Source organism: Podarcis filfolensis, assembly GCF_964270895.1.
Source record: "Podarcis filfolensis genome assembly, chromosome: 2".
In the NCBI taxonomy this organism is placed as follows: Eukaryota; Metazoa; Chordata; class Lepidosauria; order Squamata; family Lacertidae; genus Podarcis; species Podarcis filfolensis.
This window is the reverse complement of record NC_139605.1, coordinates 12484901-12495933: the sequence shown is the minus strand read 5'-3', so window position 1 is coordinate 12495933 and position 11033 is coordinate 12484901. Positions and strand designations below refer to the sequence as shown.

Genomic DNA, 11033 nt, shown 5'->3' with positions numbered 1-11033 from the left:
TGCAACTTCCTCATGCACCTCTCAAAAACATGTGGATGGGCTGGGCTGGGCCAGATTTTTGAACTTGAAATGAAGAATTTGGTCATCAATGTGTACACCATATTTCATTTTTTCCCTAGTTATATCTGCAACCAAGTCACTGCATTCCAAGCAAATAGAAAATCCTAAACATCTGAACTAATTCAGTTCTCTAGTGACGCAATATGAACAAGGCACACACACACACACACACACACACACACACACACACACACACACATATATGCAAAGCTCAATTCTGCAACTTGCATAAATTAGGCTATTTAGCGTAGAAGGAGTGTGCATGGTACATGTGCATGTGTGTGTGTGGTCGAGGTGGGAGAGGAGTATTTAGGGATATACCTCCGTCCTCACAAACTGGAGAAGTCCCGTTCCAACGCCCATTGGGCAGGCAGTGCCGTCTGGAGGAACCCAGGAGCTGGTATCCATCCGAACATTCAAAGCTGAGGATGGCACCCACAGGATGCAAGCTTCGCCGTGGGCCAAAGGAGCCATTTTCAAAGGACCTCTGCGGAGGACAGCTTATCTCTGCAAACGAGGAAGGACAAAGACAGAGCACATGGAACAAGGCTGTCGAGGCCCAGAATCCAAAATAATGCCAGAGCAGGCAGAGTCCACATTAGCGTCAATTATCCTTTTGCAATTACCAGGAAGCAGAATTAAAACTGCTGTTCCACGCAATACTTAATACAGTGGTACCTCTGGTTGCGAACGGGATCTGTTCCAGAGGCCCGTTCGCAACATGAAAAGAACGCAACCCGCAATGGCGCATCTGCGCACACACGTGTTGCAATTTGCAGCTTCTGCGCATGCACGTGACATCATTTTGCGCTTCTGCGCATGCGCGAAACCCGGAAGTAACCCTTTCCGGTACTTCCGGGTCGCCGCGGGACGTAACCTGAAAAGAATGTAACATGAAGCGGACATAACATGAGGTATGACTGTACAGTGGTACCTCGGGTTACAGACGCTTCAGGTTACAGACTCTGCTAACCCAGAAATAGTACCTCGGGTTAAGAACTTTACCTCGGGATGAGAATGGAAATCACGTGGCGGCAGCGGGAGGTTCCATTAGCTAAAGTGGTATCTCAGGTTAAGAACAGTTTGAGGTTAAGAACGGACTTCCAGAGGAATTAAGTTCGTAACCTGAGGTACCACTGTATCAAGTTTTCATTCTCCTGCAAAGCCCTTCTTTATTGCCAGGATCCTTCTATGATGTGTACTCAGTATTTAAGTCCTATTCAGCATTAATTAAAAGTTTCATCTTTCAGGATATGCCCATTTTTTTGCTTCCCTTTTCAACACAGTGGGAGATTAGTGGTGAACTGCACTTTATGAGTCCGCTTCTGTTCTCTGCTCGGGGAGGAGGAAATTACCAGTGTGTTCCCCCCCCCCATCTTCACCCTTTCTTTTTCTTAACAGCATAGCACTATTTTGCTAGTGCTGAATTGTCTCCCAAGATGCCATCATCATATTATTATTATTCTTTGGCGATCACTTGTAGCCGAGTAAGATTGTCTTCCATGAACACAGTCTTAATGGTATGTCCATAAGTGACTGTGGAGGCCAATTCTGGATCCACACGTCCTTCCACAGTGGGGACATAGGTTTCCAAGTGGGAGTTGATCATGGTGAGGGTTTGCCAAACATGCCTTCCTCAAAGCTTGTTTCTCCCTTTCTCCCTGAGTTCTTCGAAGTCCATGACACCTTTCGTCAAGGCTATTCTCCAATTAGAGCGCTCGCAGGCCAGTCTTTCATCCTGAAGCCGAGGCTCCAATACTTTGGCCACCTCATGAGAAGAGAAGACTCCCTGGAAAAGACCCTGATGTTGGGAAAGATGGAGGGCACAAGGAGAAGGGGACGACAGAGGACGAGATGGTTGGACAGTGTTCTCGAAGCTACCAGCATGAGTTTGACCAAACTGTGGGAGGCAGTGGAAGACAGGAGTGCCTGGCGTGCTCTGGTCCATGGGGTCACGAAGAGTTGGACACGACTAAACGACTAAACAACAACAACAACAATACTACATTTTTAAAGATTTTGTTTTCCACCAATATTTCACTTTCCATTCTTAAGTTCGGAATAGATGGTTATCGGGTAAGTTCGGAAGATGGTAATCAGGCATCCAAACAACATGACCAGTCCAACGAAGTTGATGTTGAAGAATCATTGCTTCAACACTGGTGATCTTTGCTTCTTCCAGTACACTGGTATTAGTTCGCCTGTCTTCCCAAGTGATGTGTACAAATTTTCGGAGACACCATTGATGGAATCTTTCGAGCAGTTGGAGATGGCGTTTATAAGTGGTCTATGTTTCACAGGCTTACAGTAAGGTTGGTAGTAGAATAGCTTTGTAAACAAGCATTTTGGTTTCCCTGCGAATGTCCCGGTCCTCAAACACTCTGCACTTCAGTCAAGAGAAAGCTGCACTCGCAGAGCTCAGGCGATGCTGGATTTTGGCATCGATCATCATCATCAACACCAACATCATAATACAGGCACTGATTGCTGGAGATATCCCCTCTCCTTTCACCAACGCTTCCAAAAAGGAGTAATGTGGGGCCTGTGTCTCCCTCTGCCCCATGACAATTCCTGGGTGATGCATTCTGGGATACCTCAGGAAATGCCATCTCTCGCTCAAGCGACTTTAACAGTCATGGCTTCCCCCAGAGCATCCTGGGAACTGTTGCTTACCTCTCACAGAGTGCTACAATTCCAAACACCCTTAACAAATGACAGTTCCAGGATTATTATTTTTGGGGGGCGAGCCTGTTTAAAGCAGTATAATAGTGAAAAATAAGATGTGAGGTGTCCCTATATTTGGGTTCTGGGACCGATCCACCACCTTCTCCAACCCCACACACTAGTACCCAGTTCCCAGCAGATTAAATCCAAGGAAATGCAGCCCTCAGTAAGAGGCAATAACACATACTTCTATCTGATTACAGTGGTACCTCAGGTTAAGTACTTAATTCGTTCTGGAGGTCCGTTCTTAACCTGAAACTGTTCTTAACCTGAAGCACCACTTTAGCTAATGAGGCCTCCTGCTGCTGCCGCGCCACCGGAGCACGATTTCTGTTCTCATCCTGAAGCAAAGTTCTTAACCTGAAGCACTATTTCTGGGTTAACGGAGTCTGTAACCTGAAGCGTATGTAACCTGAGGTACCACAGTACTTCATGAGCCCTCCAGAAAACCCCAAAGTAGTCAGCAACGCTCACTTACTTCGACACAGTGCTTGGCTGAGGGGGCTTTTTCCTGTGGAACGCATCGGAGTCCACTTCCCGTCTGATTGGCAGATCCGGCTTCGGGTTGGATACGGATAGCTGCCATCTGGGCAGGAATAGGTGAGGATGCTTCCTGGGCGAAACCCGTCTGAGAGTGACACGGTGCCACCTCGGATAGACACAGACTCCGGGCACGATGGAGTTGCATCGAGGGCCGCTTCTTGTGTAGCTGCAGCTGTGAAGGATAGGAAATGGGCGTCAGCTGCCTGGATTTAAAACCGCTTTAGGATTCCGACCCTCTGTCAGGCTGCACTTTGAACCTGGAGTCAGTATTGCTACTGATTTTTTGTGTAGGGCTTCAGCCTACGAAGCTGTTAGGAAGAGCTCTGCCTCAGATCAAAAGACACGTCCCTCAGACTTACAGAGATATTCCTGCTGCTGTTTTGACAGAAGGGAGTATTCAAAGAAGTGATTCTGCAGAGAAGTGAAGTGCAGCTCAATACATTTTGCCACTAGTTCTGCTACAGGCATAAAGTAAAGGGACCCCTGACTGTTAGGTCCAATCGCGAATGACTCTGGGGTTGCAGCGCTCATCTCGCTTTATTGGCCGAGGGAGCCAGCATACAGCTTCCGGGTCATGTGGCCAGCATGACTAAGCCGCTTCTGGCGAACCAGAGCAGCGCACGGAAATGCCATTTACCTTCCTGCCAGAGTGATACCTATTTATCTACTTGCACTTTGACGTGCTTTCGAACTGCTAGGTTGGCAGGAGCAGGGACCAAGCAACAGGAGCTCACCCCATTGCGGGGATTCGAACCGCCGACCTTCTGATCGGCAAGCCCAAAGACCAGCCTAATTGACTACTGTTCCCTGATCTTTCTGGACTTTGTCCACAGTGGAAAAGAGGCACCTGTTTTGTCAAAGGTAACTCGACCTTAAAAGCTTAGTAGTTTCATGTTTGTGTATCAAATTTTAGGTTTTTTGGCAATTTGATGTACCAAGAATATTAGTTTGCCAATCGATGGTGACTCTTCTATCATCTCTTGAGACAGACAGATGCCAATAACAACAGGGTGGGGTTTTTTTGACAGTTTGATGTACTGAGAAAATTAGTTTGCCAATTAGTGCAGTACTAGACTTTTGATCGCCTAGAACAGTGCATTTGAAATGATCTGCAAAAACAAACAAACAAATAAAAAAGAATTGACGGTGCCACCTTGGGGTTGCCCTGTTGTTGTGGCTCTCTTTTCAGTAAAGGAAACATACCGTATTTACTGGTCAGACTTGGGCTGTGCACACACCACACATTTAAAGCACATTTTCCCCCAAAAGAATCCTGGGGTTTATAGTTTATTAAGGGTGCTGGGAATTGTAGTTCTGTGAAGGACAAACTGCAGTTCCCAGGATTCATTGGGGAAGGATATCTGATTTAAATGTATAGTGTGCACACAGTCTAAATCTAATTCTACCAGTCACCATCATCATCTTATTATTTATACCCCGCCCACTCTGGGTGGCTTGCAGCATATATAAAACATAGTAAAACATCTAACATTAAAAACTTCCCGATACAGGGTTGCCTGCAAATGTCTTCTATAAGATGTAGTTCTTTATCTCCTTGACATCTGATAAGAGGGCATTCTACCGGGCGGGTGCCACTACCAAGAAGGCCCTATGCCTGGTTCCCTGTAACTTCACTTCTCACAGTGAGGGAACCCCCAGAAGATCCTTGGCGGAGGACCTCAGTGTCCAGGCTGAATGATGGGGGTGGAGACGCTCCTTCAGGTATAACTTCAAAGCACATTTCTACCCTCAAAGCATTCTGGGCACTGTAGTTTGTTGATTTAAGGGTTGCTGGGAATTCAACTGTACCTCTGCCAGGGGTGAATTACGATGCCCAGAATTCTTTGAGGGAAAGAGTGTGCTTTGAATGAGCTTTAAAGGTATAGCCACCACCGAAGTGCCATTGAATTCAGGGGAAGGGAGACTTCAGAGCAAATAAAGGGAGATTTGCATTGTAAAAAGAAAGAAAGAGTGGAAAAGGGAGAAAAACCGAAAGGAGCCAAAGTCCATTCGAAAAGCAGGGGCAGCAAGGAATAAAAGACGCTAGAAAGAGAAAAGAGCTTTTATTGTTGTCGATTTATTAATCGCTTCTTAAAGCACTGCAGTGGGACACGGATGGCGCTGTGGGTTAAACCACAGAGCCTAGGACTTGCCGATCAGAAGGTTGGCGGTTCGAATGACGGGGTGAGCTCCCGTTGCTCGGTCCCTGCTCCTGCCAACCTAGCGGTTCGAAAGCACATCAAAGTGCAAGTAGATAAATAGGTACCGCTCCGGCGGGAAGGTAAACGGCGTTTCTGTGCACTGCTCTGGTTCGCCAGAAGCGGCTTAGTCATGCTGGCCACATGACCCGGAAGCTCCCTCGGCCAATAAAGCTAAATGAGCGCCGCAACCCCAGAGTCCCAGTTACAGATAGGTAGCCGTGTTGGTCTGCCATAGTCAAAACAAAAAAATTTTTTTCTTTCCAGTAGCACCTTAAAGACCAACTAAGTTAGTTCTTGGTATGAGCTTTCGTGTGCATGCATGTATCTGAAGAAGTGTGCATGCACACGAAAGCTCATACCAAGAACTAACTTAGTTGGTCTTTAAGGTGCTACTGGAAAGAAAGAAAAATTTTTTGTTTTAACCCCAGAGTCGGTCATGACTGGACCTAACGGTCAGGGGTCCCTTTACCTTTTTTAAAGCACCGCAATGAACAAAAACAGTTAAGAAATGTGAAAGCATGGGATATATTTTAAACCTTTGGAGAAAGAGAGCTTTTAAAGGAAAGAACATCAGGAAATATGGGATAAAAAAGATGTTTTAGGGGAAACCCCAGGTTTAAAAAATGGGGAATTATTTTAAAGAAGACAGAAATGAGGGGTGGGCGGGCGACAGCCTCTGACCCCCGTCTCTTTCTCCCTCCCGCGCCCCATTGCCAGTGCCCCCCCCCTACCTGGCAAGAGGGCGAGGAGGGCGACGAGGAGCAGAGGCGCCGTCATGGTGCAGCCGCGTCCGAGGAGCCCGGCGTCCCCTCCTGCCTCCCAGGCAAGCGCTGCAGATCGGGAAATCCCCGCTGGTGCCCAAACGCTCCTGCTGCTGCTGCTGCCGGGAAACGTCCCGGTCACTTTCGGACCCGCCTTCAGAGTGAGGAGAAAGGGGGATTGAGCAAGATCGCCGAAAGCTGCTGCTCCCGGCCGCGATCGCAATGCCTGGGGTTGGGTCGATTCCTCTTCCTCATTCTCCATCGCCGCCTTCAGGTTTATACTTATATGCCGCTGCTGTTCCTAAGGACGCTCAAGGCCAGGAAACAAACAGGCGCAAACCTGCCGGCACATTTTCTATAGTAGCTAAAGCCCATAGTTCGCTAACTCACAAAAACATCAAGGTTAATATAGGGTTGCCAAGGTTATATAGGGTCAGACAGTGCTTTTTTTTTCCTGGAGGGACGCAGGGGTACACATACCCCTAAACATTTTGTGAATCTTTGTACTTTTGTCCATTTGCTGTATTTGTTTTCCCCGATTTGAACTATAAAACAGTGATTTTCTTGAGTCAAAATGAGAGTACCCTAAACATTTTTAAAGGGAAAAAAAAACAATCACTGGGATTCGGCCTTCAGAAACAGGGTCCGGCAGAAATCGCTGATATTCCCAGGAAAATCAGCGTTTGTTGAGATTTTGTCCAAAAAAAAGTTCAACAACTTTTGTGTCCGGATTTTCACTTTTTGAAATATGGCAACCCTAAAATAATTTTATTATTTGCACCCCATCCCTCTGACTGGGTTGCCCCAGCCGCTCTGGGAAGCTTCCTAACACATATGAAAGCATAATAAAGCATTAAACATTAAAAACTTCCCTATACAGGGCTGCCTTCAGAATACGGTTGCCCTAAATGCAAAGGCATTGTCCTCTTCTTTCCTCCTGGCGGCAGTGTTTCTGTGCCCCTAAATAAGTGCTTGACAGGTGTAAATCCAACAGGTGTAGCCTTTTCTGTGGGATGGTTCAGAGACGAAGGTGCCATGTCCTGTTTTGTTTCTGCCAGAGTTAGCATTTTGGAAGATGCAGGACCCTGGCTGAAAGAGACGGGGAGCAATGGCAACCCTAATTTGGGGAAGGGGGGGCAAGGGGGTCAGGGAGTTGCAGTCCCGTAATACCTGGAAGGGCCAACGTCGGCTTCCCCTGGCCAGCACAACGCAGACGGGGCTCCCTCATGGTGAAGTGGTTGTTGCTGCACCGGAGCATCTCAGCAAGGGCTGCGCATCGTTGAACCATGGAACTCACTGCCACTGGATGCAGTGACTGGGGTGGTTTTAAAAGAGGGTTTTAAACCTGCTTTCAGGTTTCCCACAGTCATGCTGTTGGTCACTGTGAGAAAAGGATGCCGGACTAGATGGGTCATTGGCCTGATCCAGCCCAGGGCTCCTCTCATGCTCACTGTGAATAAGCGTTCAGGGTTAACTGCAGAAGCAGCCCACTCCATACCTTTAAAGCACAGCCCACTTCCTTGTTAAGGGTGCGGGGAACTATAGTTCTGTGAGAGGTAAAATATAGTTCCCAGGATTATTGGTGGGCAGGGGTTGGGATGTGCGGTATGTATGCAGCCCAGGAGCCTCAGTTCTCTTCAAATTATTGCAGGCATATTCCAAATGTTCTGTTATCACACCCTAGTGGGCAAAGTTGGACCAGCAAACAGGCACAGGGCTGAGTAATATTTTCACCTCAAGGGTTGAATTCCGTTCCGGACAACCTTTCTGAGGGACAGCAGGAGAGAGGACAGCGGTGGTGGGTCCAGAAGGAAAACCGGGAGGAGCAAGGAATGTAAATTTTACTTTGGCTTGGTTCTATACACTTCCCTCTCTGTCCTCCTTCCAGGCAAGCAATGGGCATTGCCAGAGTTCAAGGATGCGTTCTGGACTGGCAAAACCACTCAAGGAGGAGGCAAAGCGGGGGCATGGGCTGTGGAGTGTCTCAAGGGCAGACAGAGGGCCCTGGAGGGCCGCATTTGCCTCTGTGGGCCTGAGATTCCCCTTCCTTGGGGGCAGCACATAACTGAAAGATGTCCATTGTGGAATCAGTTCAACTCACCTATATGTATTAAAATGGTGGCCTGTACTTCCGCTCCCCCCACAAAACAATTTACTCCAAATTTCCCTCTTGACATGGAAAGTCCTATGGGTGTAAGCCAGGATTTCTGTTAGGGGGGCAGGCTTTTGTTGGGGGGGGGCAGAACCTCAGTTACCTATGTATTTTTATTGATTTGAGGGGGGCATCTGCCCCTCCCTGCCCCCCCCGGCTACACCCATGGAAAGTCCAATAAGTAAAAATAGCCAATATGCAATTGCTCCTGATGGGGGTGCTTATTTGTCCCATGTGTGGCAACGTTTCATTGGGTGTCCCCTATATGTGTGCAAATTTAGAAATTTCGAAAGAACTACAGAGGTACCTCTGTACTTAATTCGTTCCGGAGGTCCGTTCTTAACCTTAAGCTGTTCTTAACCTGAAGCACCACTTTAGCTAATGGGGGCTCCTACTGCTGCCGCACCGCCGGAGCACAATTTCTGTTCTCACCCTGAATATTAACCCGAGGTAATATTTCTGGGTTAGCGGAGTCTGTAACCTGAAGTGTATGTAACGTGAAGCATATGTAACCCAAGGTACCACTGTATGGTAATTTAGATAGAAATACAGTACACCTCAGCCTAACACAGAAGACTATGACCAGGTGATCTCTGTGCCAGTTCACTCTCCAGTCTAGGTGTTGCTGTTGGGGGGGGGGAAGAGTAGTATAAACACCTGCAACTGGGAAACACTGGCCTGCGAGCGCTCCAATTGGAGAACAGCCTCTACCAAAGGTGTCATGGGCTTTGAAGACACTCAAACTCAGGATGCAAGGGAGAAATGTGCTAAGAGGAAGGCACGCTTGGCAAACCCTCAACTCTCACCCAGGAACCAATGTCCCCACTGTGGAAGGACATGTGGATCCAGAATTGGCCTCCACCATCATTTACGGACACTCAGTTAAAACCGTGTTCATGGAAGACAATCTTACTTGGCTACAAGTGATCACCGAAGAAGAAGAGAAGAAGAAGCTGTTGATGGGCAGCTTCACAGCCTTAGAGATTTAGACCAGGCAGCCATTCCTACAATAGAGGATTGTCCTCTGTAAAGTCAAATATATGGCCGCTACCACACAGCAGGGGATAAAAATGGACCAGGGTAGTGATGCTGAAGGAGGAGGTGTTTAACATCCTCCCCAGGCAATTTTCCAGATCTCGGGCTCCCTTATCCCCCTACAGGACCGCCTCTCCTGGTATGCCCCGCGGAGGACATTAAGGTCCACAAATGACAACATTTTGGAGGTCCCAGGTCGCAAGGTGGTTAGATTGGTCCCAACTAGGGCCAGGGCCTTTTAAGTACTGGCCTCCACTTGGTGGAACGCTCTGTCACAAGAGACTAGGGCCCTGCGGGACTTGACATCTTTCCACAGGGCGTGCAAAACAGAGCTGTTCCGCCTGGCCTTTGGTTTGACTCAGTCTGACCCTTATGTTTCCCTCCCCTTATGGTTTTGATCTATGGGCTACTTTTAAAATAAGGCTGCATTTTAAATTGCATTTTAACCTGTACGTATTTTAAATTGGGTTCCCCCCCCCCTATTATGTTTTTACTGTAAGCCACCCTGAGCCTGGCTCTGGCCGGGGAGGGCGGGGTATAAATAAAAATATTATTATTATTATTATTATTATTATTATTATTATTATTATTATTACTATTACCCCTCCCCAAGCTGCTGTTAGCCTGGCATCAAGGGTTGGCATGTGGGTGAGCTGAATGCCCACCCACAACCAAAGCCTAGTGGCTAGAGCCTCCCTGGACTTGCTACCGTGAGGAGGCAGGGATGGAGCCATATAGAGGCTATCTTGCCCAAAGCTCCTCCAAAACTTGGAACCGACACTGCTAGCAAGGAATGTGTGTGTGGAGACACTGGTGCCTAAAGACAGCCTAGTTTGGCACTTTTTGCCTTGTGCAGCTGGCATGAGGTGTGCTGCTGTGGTGGCAAAACATGCCCTCTGCAAACAACCCCCTCCCCACTTTGATTTCCCGTAAATCTGTGTTATTTTTGCAAGTTTACTAAGGCAGGGGTCAAGGCTCTGTCCCAGCCTTCCCAGCATATCTAATCTTTCAAAGGTCCAAGATCTTCCCACCCGGGTAAAACCATTGGCCCTTCCCATTCTAGTTAGGCAAAAGCGAAAGTTTGAGAGGTTGACATCTTTTAAATGTACTTTGTGGTTTTATTCTGCATTTTTATGCCCGGAGATCTTCAGATGAAGATACAAATAAATAAATTACGGCTGGGCTCACAATTCAGCAGTGTTGGTTGGGAAAGAAAGAAAGAAAGACATCAAGGGCTTATTGCAACCAAAGTATATTCAGGGATAGCCAATACCACTGTTTTACATTTTAATTAGAATTGGAAACAGGTCACAAACCAGCAAGGAGCTGTGGCACATGACAAATGGCACAAAAAATAAATTCCTGCTTATTAATGGGCAGAAGAGCTCCTAAAATATGTGAACAGCTCATAAAACATAACGGCGCTCCTGACTGCATAGTGTATACATTTAAGGGGTATGTGACAAATTTGTACCAGCTGTTTTACCCACAAGACACTCTACCCTCCCACCAGATGTCAAAGAGAAAAATAACTACCAAACTTTTAGAAGACATCTA

The 11033-nt window shown here is 47.3% G+C and overlaps 1 protein-coding gene across 1 annotated transcript in view; it reads right to left on the bottom strand.

Annotated features, from left to right (window-relative positions):
- The window catches only part of C2 (complement C2), a 46441-nt gene extending 39831 nt beyond the window's left edge, over positions 1 to 6610 (bottom strand). The window contains exons 1-3 of the mRNA XM_083600710.1: positions 6260 to 6610; positions 3263 to 3499; positions 382 to 567 (exon numbers count right to left, since the gene is read on the bottom strand). Of these exons, the coding sequence (XP_083456836.1) occupies positions 382 to 567; positions 3263 to 3499; positions 6260 to 6551 (715 nt within the window). The 5' untranslated portion in view covers positions 6552 to 6610. The remainder of the gene's footprint in view (positions 1 to 381; positions 568 to 3262; positions 3500 to 6259) is intronic.
- Positions 6611 to 11033: the final 4423 nt, after the last annotated feature.